General features: G+C 47.8%; 1 protein-coding gene and 2 pseudogenes across 1 annotated transcript; all 3 read left to right on the top strand.

Annotated features, from left to right (window-relative positions):
- The first annotated feature begins 2,826 nt into the window (after positions 1-2,826).
- LOC125517028 (protein DMP10 pseudogene) lies at positions 2,827-3,513 on the top strand (annotated as a pseudogene).
- A 1,612-nt stretch (positions 3,514-5,125) lies between these two features.
- Positions 5,126-6,090, top strand: LOC125513014 (protein DMP10 pseudogene; annotated as a pseudogene).
- Positions 6,091-17,090: 11,000 nt separating this feature from the next.
- Positions 17,091-17,806, top strand: LOC125517027 (protein DMP10-like). The gene has a single exon (XM_048682254.2). The coding sequence runs from the start codon at positions 17,091-17,093 to the stop codon at positions 17,775-17,777; it is 687 nt and encodes a 228-aa protein (XP_048538211.1). The 3' UTR covers positions 17,778-17,806.
- Positions 17,807-23,732: the final 5,926 nt, after the last annotated feature.

The raw sequence follows: 23,732 nt of genomic DNA, 5'->3' as shown, positions 1-23,732 counted from the left end.
ACTTTGCACGGATGGGCTTTGACCAGTGGACCTCTCCACCCGGTTGTGTCGGGTCGGTCCAGAGGGACACCGGGGAGCAACATCTGGGCCAAACCCACAGCTAAATCCACTCCGTGTAGACCCGATGCGGTAGTTTCCCCCCTCTAGGTGCCGGCGGCGGCGCCGTCCATGAGGGGGGCCATGCACCGGAGACGCGTGCGGCCTCTTCGGACATGCCACAACACCAGCCCGCATGTATGAGGGCCCGGTACGACGCTCCGGTGGCATTGCTACCCCTCAGGGCCCCCGTCCCGCCTAACCCTGGAGCGGTTGACCACGGGATCTAGCCCTTTGACTTTGCACGGATGGGCTTTGACCAGTGGACCTCTCCACCCGGTTGTGTCAGGTCGGTCCAGAGGGACACCGGGGAGCAACATCTGGGCCAAACCCAGAGCTAAATCCACTCCGTGTAGACCCGATGCGGTAGTTTCCCCCCTCAAGGTGCCGGCGGCGGCGCCGTCCATGAGGGGGGCCACGCACCGGAGACGCGTGCGGCCTCTTCGGACATGCCACAACACCACCCCGCATGTATGAGGGCCCGGTACGACGCTCCGGTGGCATTGCTACCCCGAGGGCCCCCGTCCCGCCTAACCCTGGAGCGGTTGACCACGGGATCTAGCCCTTTGACTTTGCACGGATGGGCTTTGACCAGTGGACCTCTCCACCCGGTTGTGTCGGGTCGGCCCAGAGGGACACCGGGGAGCAACATCTGGGCCAAACCCACAGCTAAATCCACTCCGTGTAGACCCGATGCGGTAGTTTCCCCCCTCCAGGTGCCGGCGGCGGCGCCGTCCGTGAGGGGGGCCACGCACCGGAGATGCGTGCGGCCTCTTCGGACATGCCACAACACCACCCCGCATGTATGAGGGCCCGGTACGACGCTCCGGTGGCATTGCTCCCCCCAGGGCCCCCGTCCCGCCTAACCCTGGAGCGGTTGACCACGGGATCTAGCCCTTTGACTTTGCACGGATGGGCTTTGACTAGTGGACCTCTCCACCCGGTTGTGTCGGGTCGGCCCAGAGGGACACCGGGGAGCAACATCTGGGCCAAACCCACAGCTAAATCCACTCCGTGTAGACCCGATGCGGTAGTTTCCCCCCTCCAGGTGCCGGCGGCGGCGCCGTCCGTGAGGGGGGCCACGCACCACCCCACCTCTTCGGACATGCCACAACACCACCCCGCATGTATGAGGGCCCGGTACGACGCTCCGGTGGCATTGCTACCCCCAGGGCCCCCGTCCCGGCTAACCCTGTAGCGTTTGACCACGGGATCTAGCCCTTTGACTTTGCACGGACGGGATTTGACCAGTGGACCTCTCCACCCGGTTGTGTCAGGTCCGCCCATAAGGACACCCGGGAGCAACATCCGGGCCAAACCCACAGATACATCCACTCCATGTAGACCCGACGCGTCCGTTCCCCCCCTCCAGGTGCCGGCGGCGGCGCCGTCCGTGACGGGCCACACCCCGGAGATGCGTGCCGCCTCTTCGGACATGGCATAACACCATCTGATTGTGGTAGGTCATCCGATATATATGAACACTTGGAGCAAAGTCCCCTTCGTATAGACCCGATGCGGTTGTTCCCCATTCCAGTTGCCGGCTGGCGGCGGCACCGTTCGTGAGGGGGGGTCACACCGCTCTGTACAGAACCGAAAAATAATGTATGTATGCTTATTAACACATACTGTATGTAAGTTAGTTAAATAATAATAATAAAGAAAACAGTGAAGAAAAAGAAAAAAACTATATGTATGCTTATTAACACATACTATATGCTTATTAACACATACTATATGTATGCTTATTAACACAATCTATATGTATGCTTATTAACACATACTGTATGCTTAATAATAATAATAATAATAATAATAATAATACTATATGGGAAAAAGAAAAAAAAAAGAGCCCGGTTAGGCCGACGGTGGCCGTCGGCATACATTTGGCTGTCGGCTTAGAGCCCTGTTTCGGTAGTGTTTGGCCAGTGTGTTATCTGACTAGGGCTATATTATTGATTGGCACAACATATAGTATGCGTATGAAATAATAATAAAACAAGCATAATAATATGGAAGTTGGTAAATTGGAACAGATATACTGATATAGGCAATATCAGGCACGCCGAATATTTCTATGATGCATAGATTAACCGAAAAATAGAAAAAAGAACATGTATGACAAATTAATTTAAAGAAAATCTTGATGGGGCGCCATATACGAACAAGGTGTATGTTAATGCTTCGCCATATACAAACAAAATCTGAATGCATGAAGCTCCTACATATTCAACGGTTGATCAACACACATTTTACATGGTAGAAAAATCACTCTCTTCCCCAAGAGGCTCCGCGTCTTTTTGGTGCAAGCACGAGAGTAACTATTGGCATGCTTGCATGAAGGTTCTGCTTCATCGTTTTCAGAAATGTCCACGGGGAATCAAGCAGGCTGGGGAGATCAGAGAAAATTGACGCGAGTTAAAAATTAAATACTTATGCACAAGCTGATGATTAGCTAGTTTTCTTTCCTCACCTTCCTGGAAGAAGACATCCATAACTTTCATGTCATACTAATTCAATTACAGCTTGTTTAATTAATTATCAGCTTGCACTAACATGCTGGTTTAATTAATTATTCATGTCATACTAATTCAATTACAGCTTGCACTAACTTTCAACTAGAGCTAGCTAGAGAGTTGAAGTCCAGGTACATGCATGCATGTATAACTAGTCAGGACTTTGATTAATTTGCCTATACCCAAATTAAATCGAGCATAGTACATAAATACCATGGCATCTTCTTCTTCTTCTCCATCGTCCACGGCGATCCAGATAACTCCACCAATCAAGAACGATGATAGTGAGATAGTAGTTACAGGCACGGCAGTGCCAACTCCTACCATGAACAAGGTCATGTCGAGTGTCGCGAACCTTGCGCAGCTCCTGCCGACGGGCACGATGCTCACATACCAGGCATTGTCCCCGTCCTTCACCAACCACGGCAAGTGCGAGACCTCCAACCGGTGGCTCACCATGGTGCTGGTTGCCGCCCTCGCCTCCGCGTGCCTCTTCTTCTCCTTCACAGACAGCATAGTCAGTCACCGCGACGGAAAGCAATATTACGGCTTCGCCACACCACGCGGCTTCAAAGTGTTCAACTTCTCCAACGAGGAGGAGAGGCAGGAGTGGAACGATATTTACAAGTTTCAGAGGCTACGCCTCGGGCCACTGGACTTTGTGCATGCCTTCTTTACGGCCGTGGTTTTCCTCACGGTGGCGTTTAGCGACGTCGGACTGCAGACCTGCTTCTTCCCGGACGCCGGCGGGAACACCCAAGAGTTGCTCAAGAACTTGCCGCTGGGAATGGCGTTTCTATCCAGCTTTGTGTTTATCATCTTCCCCACTAAAAGGAAGGGCATCGGATTCAACGACACTACTCCTCCCCAGAAGGTTGTCCATCCCATGAATAAAGTTTGATTCCCTGAATTTGAAGAACAAAGGACTAGTGAAAGCATAGATAGTTGACACGCATGTTGATTAAGTGTTTCATAAATTTTCTTCTAGCATGTAAATATGATGGGGTGGATGTTGTTATTGTTTCTTTTTTGTTCTGGTGGGTTTAGTAGTTATACTGCTATCAGTATTTCGCCTGTAGTGTGTGTGTGCGCACACGTGCGTGTGTGCGTGTGTAGACGATCGGTTTCCTGACAGTGTGTGCATTCACTCTTTTCTTCTTGCATCTTGTTTGGCATACCATGACAATATAGTTCCATTATGTCAAAGTAGTGAAAAATGGGAGTATCCAAGTTTGAAAAAATGAATTGAATGGAAATAATGAAATGTGTAATAAAATTTGCATGGCTGTATATCACCAGAGAAACACATGAAGTTTTGCAAGTATACATATTGTATGCCCTGTTATCATATAAACAAAGAGATTTTCTGCTAAGAAGTCAATTCCACAAGTATGTAAGCATCCTAGTTTCCTAGGATTACCATAACCATAACTCTCCATTCTCTTTGTCTGCTTTAAGATCGATTGATGTTATAATTTTATTAAAAAAAGATCAATCCATTTTGCCTTAAGAGATCTCTCCCATGTTGCAACACATACCTTACACTTCTTCCATACCCACTTCATTTTACAATGATAAAACATACATGAATAAAATTTATTAATTAGTACAATTAATATTTTAAGATAACTACTTAAATTAAATGGGATAAACACTTAAATTTGGGGCAGCTACACAAAAATAATTGTATGTGCAAATACATGTAGCATACTCGATTGTGTAAAACAACAAAACTTGAATATGTTTTGTGTCCCTCCATTTGTAGTACATATGTAAGAATCAACCACCAAGATGTGATTAGATGGTTAGGAGTGTGGTTGTACCCACAACCCACGAGGATCAAACCCCAATTTTTTGGCACTTTGATTTCTCATTAGTGCAAGTATTCTTCACATGGTACCCACCTCATGTGCTGTGGGGATGGAAGAGGGGTCGAGGAAAAAAGATGTCCCATTGACGAGTGGGTCCATGATAGGAGATAACCAATATGAAAACTCTGAATTTGCGCATTACCTCAACATCCTCCATATGCACATAGAGCATGCTCGATACGTGTTATGGAGGTGGACAACATAGAAACTATGCTAGAGTTGTTCTTAGTACACGTTATGGAGACGGAAAATATAACAACTATGCTAGAGTTGCTCTTAGTACATAGCGTGAGTACAAAATGACGTACTCCTGCACAAACTTATATATAGCTCTCCTTCCTCACCTTCGTGGAAGGAGACTTACGTAGCATATATCACCGGATAAATTACCATGCTGGCGGCAAACTAGTCATGTCATACTAGTTGGCTATAAGTTATTACAACTTACACTAACTGTAATCAAAACTAGCTACTGAGTTGAAGTCCACGTTCATGCGTGCATGTGGAGCCCTTCAGCATGCAGCAATATCGAGCGAGACTAATCAACACGGCAAACCTAGTTTGGACTTTGGAATCATTCAGCAATATGGGCCTATATAAATAGCAACTTGTAGTTCTGTTTGGAGCATTGCACCTTTCTGAGCTAGGACACAGATCACGCACAGTACGCCTACAATGGCCTCTTCTTCTTCTCCGTCATCCACGACGATCCAGATACACCCATTGACAACCGAGGAGATAACAACCGCAACCACGGCAGCGCCAATGCCTAGCACAGGGCCTACACCACCTGCCACGGTCATGTCGAGCGTCGCGAACCTAGCTCAGCTCCTGCCGACTGGCACGGTGTTGGCGTACCAGGCGTTGTCGCCGTCCTTCACCAACCATGGCAAGTGCGAGACCTCCAACCAGTGGCTCACAGGGGTGCTGGTTGTCGTCCTCGCCATGTTGTGCCTCTTCTTCTCCTTCACCGACAGCGTTGTTGGTCGCCGCGATGGAAAGCTATACTATGGCTTCGCCACACTGCACGGCTTCAACGTTTTCAACTTCTCCAGCGAGGAGGAGAGGCAGGAGTGGAACGATCTCGACCAGTTCCGCAGGCTCCGCCTCCGGCCGCTGGACTTCGTGCACGCCTTCTTCGCGGCGGTGGTTTTCCTCACGGTAGCTTTCAGCGACGTGGGGCTGCAGAATTGTTTCTTTCAGGACGCCGACAGGAACACCGAGGAACTGCTCAAGAATCTGCCCATGGGCATGGCGTTTCTCTCCAGTTTTGTGTTCATCATCTTCCCCACCAAAAGGAAGGGCATTGGATTCAGCGACACCGCTCCTCCCCAGAAGGTCGTCCATCCCGTAAATTAGTTAAGTATGTTCCCATAACTTGAAGTTGCCACTTGCCAGAAATTGATTGAAGAAAAATTCAATCCTTCAGGAAAGTCATGCTCAATCGGATTTGACGACACCGCTCCTCGCTGGCGTAGAAGTTGCTTGATTGTATCATGTTGGAGAAAATCATGAAGTTTTTTAATTATATATGTTCAGTGTGTGTGCCATGGTTCTTTGGCAAACAAGGAAATATTTTCTGTCCAAAGCAAGTGTACAGTTATGTAGGTGCCCTGCGTCCCAGCCTCCCAGGCTTATTAGAGCTCTCCATTCATTTTGTTTGCTTCAAGCTCGATGTTTTTATTTTGTACAAAAAATCATTAACTAAATCCTGTTTTTTTATCAAAAGGTCTCTCCTATTTGGCGAGACATACGTTACGCTTCTTTCTTATCTCAATTCTCCATTCATTTTACAATGACTACAATACTTGTATGAAACAAATTAGTCTAGAAGTTTACGATAAACACTTGAATTTATTGGATAAACACCTAAATCAATCGGATAGGAGCCACTTCACTAAAAAAATATGTGGACAAACCTAAAACTTGCGGTGTAAGAAGCGGAGTGGGGAGGCCGCATATATACATTTAGAGACATTAAAATTGGACATTAATCCATCCATCTTAGGGCACTAGCAATTTCTGCCGTTGGATTTGTTGTTTTGGGCATCCCTAGCCGTTAGATGCCCTTGTCAATTCGCCCATGGGCCGTGGATCATCATTCTCCGCAGAATGGACTAAGGACTAGGACGACGTTGCTAGGGCCACTATTCCCATAGCAAGATCAGAAGCGTCTGGTTGATTTAGGTCCGCGGATGGTCAGAAGACCCTCTAGTATGCTACCAAGGGCTGCAACAGCCTCGCCAGAGCATTTACAACAAAGAAAAAAGCAGTTACAACGTGTGAATCAAGAATGAGATCCAAGAAAATTCTGATTTATAGACGTACTGGTTATACGAACTTCGCAACATCTTAACTAACTAAATCTTAACATCCTCCCTCGGTCACAACATATCACCTTTGGGTACGTACCAAATTTCCAATAAACTTTGTGCCACACAGCTTGTAAAATGATAACCTACCTCCATGCATGCATCAGCTTATTCCTCGCATGGAATACCGGATTAGCGGATATGTTGCGACAATATTGCCACAACATTGAAGTGCAACCGGAGCATGCTCATCATCAAGTAATGTGTTTGTGTCCGCGTCACCTCTGTTGCGGCATCGCTAGAAGTAATGGGCCGAGATTCCTCTGACTCCGAGAAGGATAAAAAACGATGGTTACTCTAGCAGCCGTGAGAAGGAAGCTGCTAGCTAGCTACTTGGTTCGTTGCGAATACTTTTCTCCAAGTTGATTGTAATATGTTAGTGTGTTATTTCTTCCATGTCTGTATATACGTTGCAGAGTTGTCCATGCACGCATGCGCGCACGTTCCATTCCGTTTACTTCGTCGTCGGTCCATGCATGCATTGAGTGAAGCTTTCATCGATTTTCTGCTCCGGCGACCTTGAATAGAAGTGCTAGATTCTCTCTCTGTGAACGAGCTCACATGCACATGATGTGAACAGTAATATCAAAAAAATACTTAAAAAAATTAAAAAAATTCTGAACCTTTTGCCAACAAACATTGATGAGTGTTAAACATGTATGTAAATTTTCGTGATGAAATGACATTCATGGAGGCCTGGGCAGCAGAACAAATTTGATGTTTCCAAATGCTTCCATTTGAAGACATTGGTGTTGTTTTTTTTCCAAGACCTGCACGAACGTTATTTGATCACGAAATTTTACACACAAGTGAAACCCACATCAGTGTTTATCACAATTATTTTTTGATTTTACTGTTCATCCAGGTGCATGTGTGCTCGCTTGCACAAACTTTGTGTATATAACATACTGCCAATCTCTAGCAGCTTCTCTCATGCTATGCGTATTGCCATGATGCCATCAATCCATTAAATCATGTGCAAAGCGATATCACTGGAAAGCACTTACCAAAATGAGAGTTTTTACGGTACCCTATACTGCTAACAGGGAAGGGAGCGGTATATTTTGTGAGGGTAGGATAGCAATAGAGATAGATTTCTGAATGAACTTTAGCGACGTCGTGGATCGGCAGATAATGGTGACAGAGAACCAAGACGGGAAGCCCCGCCGCCATGTCCCACGACTCCTCCACGGTCTCCTTCAACCTCCTGCTCCGGTATTTGGACGGAGGCACCCCCCGAGCCGTCGTTCTCGACCACGACCTCCGCCTTGAGCTCGTCTTATTCGACGCACCCGAGGATCACCACCGGCACCAACGCGCTCCCTCGCCGTCTTCACTGCGTCCCTGGCCATCACGTCGCGTCCATCGAGCCTGTGCTGACCTGCCGCTCCTCCGCGCCTCTTTCCCGTCGTTTTCATCTATCGTAGCATCGTCTTGCTGAAGCCGGTGCCCTCTGTCCGCCATTGATGAGCCCCTGGAGCTTGTCCCGCATGCACACACCCAGCCACGCGTGCCCGTTCGCCTCCACAGTCCACACCCGCGTCAACAGCTGCCGTGCACACGCCGCAGCACAGCAGTTGCTACTCGTCCGCTCCCGCCTCCGCAGTCAGCGCGATCCGAGAGGGCAGGTCGGGGCAGCCCGCAGCCAGCAGCCAGTCGCCATCGCGGGCGAGCAGCGTGCGCTAGTCCGGAAGGCATAGACGTCGGTTCGAAGGTGCTGCACCTTGCCGGCCCAGCCGGCATCGCCGCGGAGGTCGAGTCCCCGGCCGTAGGTCGAGACGGGCGGGCTGTTACTTCCCAAAATGCCATCAGGATTTGATACTGGAGGACCTGAGCGAAGGAGCGCAAGCTATACCGCTTGCCATTCTTTTGGCAAATTGGAGCAGTACTGAACGATCGCCACCATTAGATTTCATGATTGGACGGCCAATAGTTGACGCAGGGTACCATAAAAGAGCTCTACCAAAATAGGTGAACAGTCTGACCATGGGGCTTGGGGCCCGTATCTGCACCATGCGTCGCAACTTTATTACACATTTGAGGGTAATACGATATATGGTTTTTAGATAGCTTACCACTCATGCCAAACATAGAAAAGTACCAAGAAGTTTAAAACTATGCTATTAGCATACTATATCATGTTATAACATGCTATTACCGAGATGTTGTACACCGATTATTTAGATGGCATTTCTCAAAACACTACAGTGTGCTATTAGCGCTCTATTTTTCACTTGTCTAAGTTGGCTTGCATCAACTTCAATAAAAGAAGGGAAAAACTGGTGCTCAACCGACTGATCTTTTGTCTGACATTCGCCACGTCCTACGTCTTCCACGCGTCATCATGGGCTCATGCACCGCATCTCTCCCTCATCCTTATCTTCACTGAAACACTAGCCACATACTATATTCTTGCAACTGGGCACCAGTTTCAAAAGGCAGACCGCAACAAGCGATCTGTTGCAGACCCACCAGGAAGGAACCGCGTGAGGGAGGGCAATGAGGACGACACAACCTCCGCCGGCGGTGGCCTCTCGACCATGGCGGGGCGGCTGGGCCTGAGAGGTCGCCATGGAAGCCACCTAGGTGTTGACGGTAAGAGCCATGCTACCTCTGCCGCGGCGTGATCCAGACCGGAGGTCCCCGTCTCGGAAGTTTCTGCGACACCATCGGGCCGACCTCGCATAGCGGAAGCCGCCCATGCCCGTCAGGCCATGCGGACGCACACACGACGAGTTTCTGCAACAACGGCGATGGCAACAACGACGGTGCGCTGCGACATCCTTTCATTACAAAAAAAAAATCTGCAACATCGTCCATGTTGCAGAAGTTCTTTCCGCAACATCATCTCTGTTGCAAAAAGATGAAGCTAGAAAAAAAAATCCTCTGTTACAAATGTTTTTGCAACACGAGCTTTGTTACAAAGACTTCTACAACGCCGTCTTTGTTGCAGTAGTGAGGACAGAGCTGGGTCGTTGGACAACCCCAGATCTAACGACCGTCGAGTGGGCGGATCTTTTTAAAAGATCCGCCAGTCGATGCGTAGCACAACACATAAAAGAAGATGCGTGCATCACAATAATATCAAGGCCCGGGTCTCAACTTTCTTTTTGATATCTAAAAAATCACCTTTTCAAAAAATAGAAAAATGTGATTTATAACTTGCACTAAGTAGGTTAAACAAAACGAGGTAGAGAGTTGAAGTCTATGTACACGAATGGATGTAGAGCCCTTCCAGCACGCAGCAAATCATGTAAGGTGATGAAAGTAACCTAGGGCTCTCTGGTGGCGCTAGGGTTTGGAGTGGAAACCGATCGGCGGCCGCGGAGATCATCGGCGGGCCGCCCCGAGGACTTGGCCGGGGTGATGGCTACACCACCGGCGGCGGAGGCGGCGCAAGGGGACTCTGGTTCGACCAACCCTAGATCGGCGAGGGAGAAACTAGAGGAAGCTCTGGGGAAGCTGGATATATCCAAAGAGGAGGCGACTCCTCTCGTGATAGATGACCGGCAGGACGGTGCTCTGGCGAAGTGGTTGCTAGCAGGGAAGGTCCTCTACCGAAACCTGTATCATATTCATACCATTGGCACCGCTTTGCGACCGGCTTGGGGAAACCCTAGAGGACTGCAATTCCGATCAACTGGGGCGAACACTTCTGTTGCTGAATTTGAGGCCCAGCGTGATCGTGACAGAGTGTGGGCGGGATCGCCCTGGCACATCAACAAGAACGCGGTCATCCTGGCCGAGTTCGAAGAGTGCATGCGCCCTGATGAGGTCATGTTTGATTGACTACAAGTTTGGGCTAGGGTTTTGAATTTACCCTACAACCTGAGAGATGAAGCATGGAGCCTCCCAATAGCACGGATGATTGATAAGGAGGTGCAGATTGCTAAGTTCGACCACAATGGAGGCTATCTCCGAGCAGGGGTTTCGGTGGATGTCAATAAACCGCTCAGGAGATGGGTGCTCATAGATTCGGCAAGGAGGAAGAAGGTGGATCCCTATGACATACAATATGAGCAGATTCCATACTTCTGTTTCTCTTGTGGAAGGCTGGGCCACTCGGATCTTTACTGCTCTAACCCTGGCTCACGAGATGACAAGGGAGAGCTGTCGTTTGGGCCGTCATTGCGAGCTCCTGATGAGACCAGATATCCAGCCAGCAGCGACAACTCCTCCAGGGGACAGAAGTCTGGTCATGGAAGCAAGCAAAAGACAAGGAATTCTAGAACTAAATCGAAGCAAGACGGGGAGGGGGGAAGAGGTGGTCTCGCCCCTTAATAACAAAGAGAACACCCGCTACAAGAGGAAGGAGGGACCTACAGCGGTCTACAAACCAAAGCAGTTGCTTCTGACGGCGACACAAAACCCTGGAGAACTTGATCCGAGCACGAGCACTGCAGGAGGAGAAGACGAAGAGGACCTGGTTCGCGAACCAAAGAAAAAGAGGCCCACGCCTGACAACTCGGCAGAGACCGTTGATCGGTCCTGCCCATCCCAATGAGTTGGCTCTCTTGGAACTGCCGGGGGCTTGGGAACCCCGAGGCGGTTTGAGAGCTTCGCAATATTGTGAAGCTAGAAGGACCCACTCTTCTCTTCGTCATGGAAACAAAAATCAAAGGGAAGAGAGTTGAGGACTTGCAGAGACATCTAGGCTTCGGCGGGTGCTTTGCAGTGGATAGTGTTGGTCTAAGTGGTGGCATTGGGTTGTTTCGGTCGCATAATGTTCTTGTGGATCTCAAAAATTATAGTGCTAGTCACATTGATGTTTCTGTTAAATTTAAAGAGCAAGACTCCTTTCAATGGAGGTTTACTGGTTTCTATGGGGCGCCCCGAGCTGAAGATAGGCATCATAGTTGGCGTTTCCTACGCACTCTGTATAACATACCGCATGCTGCATGGATATGTTTGGGTGATTTTAATGAAACTCTCTTCTCTAATGAACATTTTAGTCAGGCTGCTAGGCCAAAGAGACAGATGAGAGCATTCAGAGAAGTCACTGATGAAGTGGCTCTCCAAGATTTGGGGTGGTCAGGCACTGCGTACACCTAGGACAATCATCAAGCGGGTGACGCGAATGTTAAGGCAAGACTAGACAGGGTCTTTGCCAATGAGGAATTCTGGCAACATTTTCAATACATCAGAATCAGGCATGTTCCTTCTGTCGAATCTGATCATTGCTTTGTTGTAGCGGAGATAAGGGACAAGATCAATAACATGTCACGTGCAAAGAGACAGTTCAGATATGAAAATGTTTGGTCATCGCATGTGGACTATGATCGTATTGTCACCAATGCGTGGCAGGAGGCAAATAGAGGACCGGGCCTGCAAGGTATAGCAGATTCACTGCATCATCTGAAAGAAACGCTTGAACCTTGGGGGACCAGCGAGTTTGGCTGTTTAACTCGCCATGTCAGACAGCTACAGAAGAGACTCGATAGCCTTCGATGTCGTTCAGTAGGCCGAGGGCCTACAGAGGAGGAGAAAACAGTGGTAAGACAGCTGCGCGAGGCCCTGCATCAGGAAGAGATCTGGTTACGGCAGCGATCCCGTGTTCCCTGGCTGAGAGAAGGTGACCGTAATACTAAGTATTTTCAAGCTCAGGCGGCACAAAGGAAACGTATCAACAGAATTCGGGGTTTATGTAGATCAGATGGCTCGTTTTGTGCAAATGAAGAGGAAGACAAGACTGAGGTTCAGTTGTTCTATAATAACTTGTATGAGTCTCAAGGTTTTAGGGACTCTACAGAACTGCTCGACCATGTTCCAGTCAAGGTTACGGAGGACATGAATGTAGAGTTAACGAAACCCTATACAGCGGGGGAAGTCAGGACAACTTTGTTCCAAATGGCTCCCTCCAAAGCACCGGGGGTAGATGGTTTTACTGCGGGGTTCTATCAGCGTCACTGGAGCTTGCTTGGTGAGGCTGTAACCGAGGCAATTTTGGACTTCTTAAATGGAGGGGAACTACCTGTGGGTTTGAATGACACGGCGATTACTTTGATCCCCAAGGTACGGCATCCTCAGTCTATATCACATTACAGGCCTATCTCTCTTTGTTCGGTTCTATATAAGATTGCTTCAAAATGTGTGACAAACCGTTTGAGGGTATTCATGGAGGAGATTATCAGTGAAGAGCAGAGCGCGTTTGTCCCTGGCCGGCTCATAACGGACAATGTCTTGGTGGCATACGAAAGTGTGCACACTATGCGAAGGCGGAAGAAGGGGAAAAACTATGCTTGTGCTATCAAACTCGATATGATGAAAGCATACGACCGTGTAGAGTGGCATTTTCTTGAGGCAATTCTCACTAAGTTGGGCTTCAACATTGATTTTGTCAGGCTCATCATGAAGTGTGTTTCGTCGGTGCGCTTCTCAGTCCGAGTTAATAGTGAGCTATTGCCATTCTTTTCACCCTCGCGTGGGCCGAGACAGGGTGACCCAGCCTCACCCTTTCTTTTCCTGCTGTGTGCGGAGGGCTTCTCCTCTCTGTTGAAGTACTATAATCATGGATATATTGATAGAGGTATTAGAGTAAGCTACAGATCGCCTTGGGTAACACACTTGCTTTTCGCAGACGACAGTTTGATCTTTATTAGTGCAAACACCCAAAGTGCAGCAAGACTGAATGATATTCTGAGGGTTTATGGTGATTCTTCGGGTCAGTGTGTCAATCGTGCCAAGAGTGTAGTATACTTCAGCTCTAACCCACCGGCCCAGCTCAAGCAGCAGCTTAAAGCGGTCCTCAACATCAATGTGGAGGCTTTTAGCGAGCGGTACCTGGGGCTACCACTAGTAGAAAAGGGGGCTTTGGTCCAGGCCGGGTAACCCCATTAGTCCCGGTTCAGTCCAGAACCGGGACCAATGGGGGCATTGGTCCCGGTTCGTGAGCCCAGGGGGCCGGCCGGGCCACGTGGGTCATTGGTCTCGGTTCATCTAGACCTTTTTGTCCCGGTTGGTGGGATGAACCGGGACCAATGGGCCTCGCTCCTGGCCCACAACCATCGGTCCCGGTTCGTGCCACAAACCGGGACTAAAGATTAGACCTTTAGTCCCGGTTTGAGGCACGAACCGGGACTAATGGGGATGAGACCTTTAGTCCCGGTTCGTGCCACAAACCGGTACTAAAGGTCCCATTTTCAAACTATACCCCCCGGTGTGGGTCGCCTTTTCAGTTTTAAAAAAAAAAGAAAATGATGGAAATGTCAAAAAAATAAAAGAAAATAAGTTTCCCATGTGATATGTGGTCTAGTTGTTGGGAAAATTTGCAAATGTGAATTTTGACTTTATTTGCAAAATCTCTCTGAAATTTGTAAAAATGGGCATAACTTTTGCATACTAACTCGGATGAAAAAGTTTTTTATATGAAAAATCATCTACTCGAAAAGTTACATCCAAATTTAACGGGGGAACCCCCCGTTAAACATTTTCAAAATCCTCAAAAACCTAATAGAAAAAAGTTACGGGGCTTTTAAGATCTAGAGTGAAAAAATCGAAAAAAATTCAAAGAGTGGGCAAACTGTGGTCAAACAATGGTCAAACTAATTATTCTAGAATATTAGTGTTACTAAATAATTATTTCAGTTATTTCAATTTTGGTCAAATCTGGTCAAACTGTGGTCAAACTGTGGTCAAACAATGGTCAAACTAATTATTCAAGAAATATTAGTGTTACTAAATAATTATTGTTTTTTAAAACAATAGTTTCAAAATAAAACTATGAAATGTGTCACTTCATGCTCAAGCAAAATTCCTGAAGGCTAATAGGATTGACATCTTAGTATTGTCAGGAAAACAACAAGTGCAGACTTGGAACGAGGGAGAATAGAACCCGGAAGTTAAGCGTGCTCAGGCTGGGGGAGTGGGAGGATGGGTGACCGTTCGGGAAGTTAGATGATTTGGAATGATGAGGGGTGATTAGAGGATAAATTGAGAAGTGATGAGGGGTGGTGATTACAGACTAGAGGTTAAAATAATTCAGAAATTTGAAAATTAAAAAATTAAAAAAAAATCAAAAAAAATCATAAAATTTCCTTTAGTCCCGGTTGGTGTTACCAACCGGGACTAAAGGTGGAGCTCCACGTGGCCGCGCCCTTTAGTCCCGGTTCTGGATTGAACCGGGACTAAAGGGAGAGGCATTAGTACCGACATTTTAGTCCCGGTTTCAGAACCGGGACTAAAGGCCCTTTTTCTACTAGTGTACCCACTGCGATTGGCCGCATCACAAGCAGAACTTTCGATCACATCGGGGAGAGAGCTCGCGGGAAGATGCAGGGATGATCTGAAAAACTACTCGCATATGCAGGTAGGGAGACATTGTTGAAATCAGTTGTACAGGCCATTCCAACGTACTCTATGAGCACATTCTTATTAACAAAGAAGGTGTGCAAGAATTTGACGTCACCAATGGCCAAATTCTTTTGGAGCAGCTCCATTGACAAAAATGCTTTACATTGGGTGTCCTGGAAGAATTTGGCTACACCAAAGTGCCAAGGTGGTATGGGGTTTCGTGATCCCCATCAGTTTAACATTGCGTTACTCGGGAAGCATGGGTGGCGGTTTATGACGAAGCCTAATTCTTTGTGCGCAAGGGTAATGAAAGGCTGCTATTTTCCTGACACAGATTTCTTGCATGCTACTGTTCCCAAATCAGCGTCTGCTACTTGGCGAGCTATCATTGCTGGCAGGAAAGCTATACAAGCGGGACTTGTCATGAGAGTGGGAGACGGGAGCTCCATTGATGCGTGGACGGACAAGTGGATCCCCGGAACTATCTCCATGAAACCTTTGTTTAGACCTCCCAACACTAATCTTCAGACAGTTTCGGATCTCATTGACATAGAAAACTGGTCATGGAGGCAGGATCTCATAAGGACAACTTTTATCACCCCAGATGCTGATGCTATTCTCAATATACCAATCAGGAGGGGGGGAGGACAGGATTTTTATGCTTGGGCCTTTGAACGATCAGGCAACTACATTGTTAAATCGGCGTACCGTGCTGTAGTGACTCAAAACGAGCATTTAGCTCTAGAAGAAGGGACGGCTACCGGTGCTTCAACGGATGATAAACAGATGTGGACAGCACTGTGGAAACTCAAAGTGATCCCAAAGGTACGGGTGTTTTGGTGGAGGGTATTGCGGGGGATTCTACCTGATGAATGTACCCTCAAGTACCGCCACATCTCAGTTCTAGACACTTGTAAAGTGTGCATGGCAAGAGAGGAGGATCTTATGCATGCGCTAATACAATGCTCCCACGCACGACGTTTCTAGAGCGAAGCTAGTGCTTGGTTTGATCTCAGACTCCCTCGACTACACCCACGCTCATGGGCCAGAGATATACTATGTGGTGACCGGATCAGGGATGAAGATCGCGCAAAGATCATCACCATCATGTGGACGATCTGGCATTCCCGCAACCGGATCAAACATGGGGAAGAGGGGAGAGACCCAACAGCCGCTGTTAGATCTACCCGGGAGGCCCTAGCGTTGCTGGAGCTACCCCGCAATGAAGCGACTGCGTTACCAGGTCATGGATGGAGGCCGTCTGAATCAGGTATGACCAAGATATCTTGTGATGGAGCACCCAATGTGGCAGAGGGTCGAGGAGGAGCGGGTGGCATAGCCCGGTCCGCATCCGCGCTACTAGGAGCTTGGTGCAAGCCATTCGGTGACATATCTGATCCTCTGATAATGGAAGCCTTATCAGTGCGAGAAGGAACGCTCTTTGCAAAACTTTGAGGCATATCACATGTGATAATGGAAACTGACTGCCAGGAGTTAGTGCAACTCTGGCATAGACGCCACAATTCACGTTCGATTGTGGCTCCTATCCTAGATGAAATAGGAGAGCTTAGTTGTGATTTTTCTATTTTTGAGATTCAACATGTAAACAGGTCAGCAAACTTACCGGCACATCTATGTGCAAAACGTGCATGCACATTGAATGTGACCGAATGTTGGCTTGAGGAGACCCCTAGTTTTTTGGTAACCAGCCTCTTGGCTGATTGCCCCGGAACACTTTTGTTGAATAAAGCTCTCTGTTTTGCCCGAAAAAAAAATCATGTAATTAGTGTTAGACTAAGCAATGCTCATGTGCGCCAGCGTTGGACTTTGGAATCATCAATGGATTAATTTTCCTATAAAACAACAAGGTGTAGATCAGCTTGGACTATTTCTAGCTGGAACCTAGAACACGCACGCGCACGCCCATATGGAGGTTTGTACCTACAATGGCAACTTCTTCTTCTCCCTCGTCCACGGCGATCCAGATACCTCCACCGGCCGCCACCAAGGACGTTGACGACGACGGTGAGATAACAGCCCCTGACACGGTACCACCGCCAATGCCAACCCCTACCATGGACAGGGTCATGTCAAGCGTGACAAACCTTGCGCAGCTCCTGCCGACTGGCACGGTCCTGGCGTACCAGGCGCTAAGCCCGTCCTTCACCAACCACGGCAAGTGCGAGACCTCCAACCAGTGGCTCACCGTGGCGCTGGTCGCCATCCTCACCGTCATGTGCCTCTTCTTCTCCTTTACCGACAGCATCGTCGGCCATGACGGAAAGCTCTACTACGGCGTAGCCACGCCGCGTGGCTTCAACGTGTTCGACTTCTCCAGGGAGGACGAGAGCCGTGAGTGGAGCAGGGACCAGCTCCGGAGTCTCCATCTCCGACCGCTGGACTTCGTGCACTCCTTCGCGGCTGTGCTTTTCCTCACGGTGGCGTTCAGTGACGTGGGGCTGCAGAACTGCTTCTTCCCAGACGCCAGCAGGAACGCCCAGGAGCTGCTCAAGAACCTGCCACTCGGCATGGCCTTTCTATCCACCGTTGTGTTCACCATCTTCCCCACCAAAAGGAAGGGAGTCGGATTCAGCGACTCCACTCCTCGCCCGAAGGTTGATCACTTAAATTAGTTGTGTTTCATGGCTTGGATTTTTCTTGTTTTTAAGACAATGCACAACATCGATGCATGAATTTTCCTGCCAACTTTTAAAAAATTAATAGTGTATGGTTATATGCACCAATCGATGAATAGATGATGGGTCATTCTCCTTGTAAAAAAAATACAGGCAACCCTGAGGCTTATCAAGCCGTGTTATGAAGAACGAAAGGTAAATTTGAAATTGAACGATATACCATGGAACCAAAGCATGTTGTACTCCCTCCGATCCATATTAATCGTCCCTGGGTGAGTAGCTTTCTTTTCTCTTGCAAAACATGTTAAAGTGAAACATAGTATTTATTTGTTTTGTTCTTTTTTTTGCAGGGGTTATTTGTTTTGTTCATTAAAAGGGCTCTCCCCTGATTTCGGTACGATACCATAGTGGCTTGTAGAAAACACGGCACATGTAAAACACATGAGAGGTAACAGGGAAAGAGACACATGAGCTATGTTGAACACTTGGGCTGAAACCACTGTGCGTCTTCTGGATCGCTGACAAAGAACCTTCAACTCATTTCCTTTTTTTTGTGCATATTTTCCAAAGATACAAGATAACAACCATCATTCTAACTGCCACCAAATTCCTCTATCGCAAAGGAATGTCAAGCAGTGAAAGACACTGACTTAAGATGCTATTTTTGCGAGAAGGACCCAATTTATTATAAAGGTTCACCAGAATTACAAAGCTCCCTAAACATAATAAGAATCAGACCGAGATCTATGGACCAGTGAACCACCACTACCATTGCCAAAATGAGCCACCGACGCGCGTCGAAGTTGCCGCTCCTTTATCAGAACCGGCCAAACCTTATCGATGACATCCAGAAAGTCTTAATATGCATGCCCCCAAAGATCAATGCTCAAGAGTTGCAGCGGTCGCCAACTGATGTGAAGAGTGTGACACCAAATCCCTTCATCTTGCACACACAATCAGAAACCTAAACTCAGCACCCCAAGAAGACGGCAGGAATTTAGCCAGAGCTCCATCATCTCTACCCCAACAAAACTCGAGGAGGATTGAAATTCGAAAGACCGGCTCAAAGATGAAGCACCGCTATTGGCCATAATACCGCACCTACAGACTAAGAAAACCTAATCTAAATTACTAGCAGGGCCGAGGCACCGGGACTTCCCTCACTGTCGCCGACCTCAAGAGGGGCGGACAGAGATAAGATGAGTCTGTGGGCTCGCCGGCGGAGCATGGAAGGAATGAAGCTTCTCCCTAGCCGCCACGGTAGTGGGAGAAGAAGGAAGCATTGCCAAGTCCGACGTACACTTCACCATGTTTGGTTCATAACATGCCACTGGACGTTGGGTGAACAGAACAGCTGACGTCCAATTCGTTACGACAAGAAAATACTTCCTCCGTAAACTAATATAAGAGTGTTTAGTTTACAGAGGTAGTACAAACCAATAGAAGAGTTGTATATATCTTCATATACGAATATACAACACGCGATGCATCCGACTCATCTGACACCTCGAGAAGGATAAAAAAACGCGCTGTCATTGTAGCAGCCGTACGTGAGAACCAAAGCTACAAGCTGCCACTGGCCAGCTAGAGTACGTAATTGTTTTAGTGCAAGGACCAAGTAGCGTAAGTTATGTAGCCAAGGCAAGGTCCATATTTTGCAGAGCGCACGACCGTACGTAGGTAGATTCCGGCGGCTCCGGCGAGGCTTGCAGCTGCAGCTTTCCTTCCAGTTAATCCTTCGGTCCCTCTCGGCCTTGAATGTTTCTTTGATTTCTTCTCTGGCGACCGCGGGCGGCGGCTACGCTCTTAGCTTGGTTCGTCGTCGTCGATGTGATCAGCTGCTGCTCGCGTCGTGAGGAAGGTCGCTTTCTTCTTACCGTGCCAATCAATGCAGCATGTCGCTTATATGGGATGCATACCTGTCCAATTAGCACGAGTGGCTAAGGCTGGTCATAGTGAGGAGTAATTTAGACTAATAACATGCATGGCACATAGTGCATAGTATCATAGATTAGCATTATAGTGCATAGTATCATAGATTAGCATTATAGGTGGTTTCATTTATTGCCATGCATGACACATAGTAGCATCACATTTATTATGTTACGGTATCTACCTATGTTACTATAATCATCTCTCTTCTTTAATTGTCTGCTACATAAGCATGTTTGCGAGTCCCAAATACATAATACTACTTATGTTACCCTCATGCGTCGTATCTGCCGGCGTTTGTGATCCAAATGTATCTTCATCTGAAAGAATGAATTCAGGTAGAGACTCCCTCTTCATTGATTGGGAGATTGGCTGATTGCTTAGAAAATATTGCCACCATGCTAGTCAAATAGGATTGATCATCACCAGCGACGGACCTAGAAATGGGCCGTCCCTTCAGCTGGGCCATTTATGTGGGCTTCGAGCTATTGCTCATCGTTTCTCTGTAGTTTTTAAAGTGTATTTATGCAAGTTTTGGGCCTAAGGAGCACAAACTGCGCTGCTATGTGACGTTCTCACCTCAAAAAGCCAATGTCTCCATCGCTGACATGCTGTCAGTCCTAATTCGTCGGGCCAAAGAGGATGGTCAGGTGGGTGGGCTTATTCCTCATCTTATGGATGATGGGGTTTTCATTCTTCAGTATGGAGATGACACTATTTTTTTCGTGAAACATGATTTGGTGAAGGCTAGAAATATAAAATTGATTAAGTCTCTTCAAACAACTGTCTAAGTTGAAAATCAATTTTAACAGAGCTTTTTGGTGGGATCAATTTTATGTCTCTTTGGTGAAGAATCGTCTCTTCGAAACAACCTCCGCCCCTGTGCATAGCTCCCCTCTCTGCCTTGCCCTCGCCCCTGAACCCTAACCACATCCTATACCCTATACTATATCATACACTCATTCTCTACGCACTCTACTGCTACTCGCTAATGGCTGCCCCGAGAAAAATGCTTATAAATTAGCCGAAATCCGCCTAAAGATGTGGGACTAAAAAGAAAGATGCATCTCACCCGTAGTAGCAGCTGGCTGGCATACCCTCCCACACTCACCGCGCCCGTCGTCACTGCACTCACCTCCAGTGTGGGGAGCTACGTAGACGCGCCGATGTGCGAGCCCCCCGCTCCTTCTCCAACAGTGGCTGCATGAACGTCTCCTCTCACTAAATGCGCATTGCCGAAAATCTTGAAATAAATCTAGATAAATGCGAGCAACAGGACTTGAACCCTAGTGAGTTGGAGATACCACCGTCCACCTAACCAGAGGTTCGAACCCGCGACCCCTTTGTTGCGAGGGCTAGGGGCGGAGCTAGCCTAATGCAAGGGTATGCAACGCATACCCAACATTTTCTGCTAATTTTTTTCAGTACATATACCCGTATATGCATATATATCAAGCATGGCCTCATTTTACACCTACCACGCATGAAAATTTGGCAAAGAAGCGCTCCAGCGCCTCGCTTCCTTACCTGGGCTCGCTGGCTACACTGGGCCTTGACTTGGGGTGTTGGGCCTAGGTTTGGGAATCCTCAAAAAGAAAAAAAGCAGCCTAGGTCTGGGTAGTTTGCATCGCTAATAGGACCTCGCCCTCGGCAGCGGCGTCAGTCGTTTGATAGGCAGCGATCAACCGTTAACAGCTGCGTGCATATCATCCCTCGGCTAATCGGCTTTATGCACTGTGAGTTTTGTAATTTTGAATTTTTCAAATTGCCAATTCAATACAGGGGACTATATTTATCCCTAAGTTCATCGATTGATCTACACATATTGGCGCTATCATTTGCCCCTTTGAGAAGGGGTTTGGTAGCGTTAAATTTTGTTTCTGGCTATATTCTTGCAATATAAAACAAAATATTGAAGACCTTGTTGCAAAAATTATAATAATTAAAATTTAGTTTTCATGATTGTAAACATTTATCTCTTAGTGTTGCTTGGCACTAAGAAATTTTTAACTATGCATACCCATGTCAGAAATCCTGGCTCCGCCACTGGCTACACTATAACCATCAGGCCATCGCCCCGCTCGTGCAAACGTACTTGGCTTCTTTCTTTTATTTAGTTCTTTAGTTCGTTTTGTATTTTCTTTATCCTTTTTGTTCATTCTTTTTTGTTTTCTTTAATGCACAGTTATTTTTTCAAATTTCCTGAACCTTTTTTCTAAATTAATGAAAGTTTTAAATTATATTATTTTAATAAAATTTGAGGAATTTTTTTAAAATCGATGAAATTTTTTTAGGTTAGTGAATTTTTTCAAATTCGATGAATTGTTTTTCAAAATTGATAAACTTTTTAAAAATTTTGATGAACTTTTTTTCCTAATTCGTGGTTTTAAAAACATTGTTCGACTTTTTGGAAAAAAAATCACCCTTTTTCCTGAAATGTATGTGCAAGAAATAGCACGGCTACGTTTTAAACATTTCGTGCTGTAATCAATCTTTTTTTTGAGGATCTCATGCTGTAATCAATCATTCACTATCTGCTTTCTTTTAGACAAATTCACTACCGGTGCGGTCCAGCAGGCCTTCTCCTTGTAAGGCGCACTGTGCACTGTAACTAATCGGTGCGGCCCAGCAGGCCCTCTCGAATGCCGGCCCAGATTGTAGGTAGCGCAGACCACCAGAAGGCGGAAAACCGAGGGTACGTCTTCGCACGGTGCCGTGCTCTCTCATATCCTCTTCTCCAACGGTCCAAAGCGGCACGAGGCGGCCGCCGAGATCCGCGAGGGCGCGCGCGGCCGGAGAGGGTCTGGGCGTGTTCCGGCTACAGGCGAGCGGCGCGTGGGGGTATCGGGTGGTGCGGCGGATGCGCACGGGCACGCACTGGGTGGCGGGGCGGACGCGCACCTCGACGACGACGACGACCGCAGGCGCTCCTTGACTCGGCGCCGACAAGATCGACGGGATCAAGCGCCTCCTCACCGCCCTCGTCGAAACCAGGTTCACTTGGGTTCCTCCCGTCCTCTCGCGCCGTGGAAACTCGGACTGATTCGCGTGCGGCGCAGGTGGTCAAGAGAGAACGTGGCGGCGCGGTGGCCGGAGATGAAGAAGCTCGTCTTGCTTCGCAGCTAACTACTAGGATGCATAGTAAGAAAACACGTACTCATTTAGGCTCTTCTTCTGTAGTTAGTTATGGTTTATCCACTGCTAGTCAATCTGATGGAAATATATAGGGGAATTTGAGGATTTGCCGCACCTTTCTTTGCATTTTGAGGATTTGCCCCTGTTTACGTTATCATCGATGATTTGTCACACGTTTGCTGAGATCTTGATGATTTGCCCCTTCTGGCCGGTTTGCACTATCTTATGGATGTTTTAACTGAACTTATTATACAGAAATGCCTTTCAATCAATGTAACCAAAATTGGTTGAACTGGACCGATTCACATGGACTAGCTCCGTTCCAGCGCATCTCTGTTCGTCAGCGGCCCCGGCGGCTCGCTGTGCTGCACCCCTCCCCTTGCATGGTGAACGGCCAAGGACCCAAGCTGCCATGCCGTGCTCCTTCTGTCGCGGTCAGGCAACCATCGCGCTGCCGCGAGCTTCCACAACATACCGAGGTAGCCAAGCAGCACTGCCTTGCCGGCCGTGGTCACCGTGAGCGCCAACGTCGACACCCGTGGCACCGCCCATGAGCTCCCACAACACGCCGAGCCGCCGAGGCAGCAGGGCTACCCCGCGAAGGAGACCACCACAACAGTCGAGAGCTTCCACATAACGCCGAGATCGGGGCTCCGGCCCGTGCAGCGGTGCAGGTCGTCGCCGTGATTTCGTCGGGCCTGGGAGAGGTGAGAGACGGGATTAGGTTGGGGATTGCAGGGGCATTTTCGACATTTCTCTATGGGTCCATCTTGTCAGGGGCAAATCATCAAGATTTCGGCAAACCATTAATGAAGTCGAAAATGAGGGCAAATCCTCAAAGTGCAAAGAAATATGTGGCAAATCCTCAAATTCCCCAAATATATA

This window comes from Triticum urartu, chromosome 6A (genome assembly GCF_056163025.1).
Source record: "Triticum urartu cultivar PI428250 chromosome 6A, HENAU_Tu73, whole genome shotgun sequence".
Taxonomy (NCBI): domain Eukaryota; kingdom Viridiplantae; phylum Streptophyta; class Magnoliopsida; order Poales; family Poaceae; genus Triticum; species Triticum urartu.
The sequence above is the reverse complement of the archived record's forward strand: the minus strand, read 5'-3'. Positions and strand labels throughout refer to the sequence as shown.

What these genes read in the sequence shown, in the direction of transcription:
- LOC125517027 (XM_048682254.2), top strand. Translation starts at nt 17,091, where the DNA reads ATGGCAACTTCTTCTTCTCCCTCGTCCACGGCGATCCAGATACCTCCA.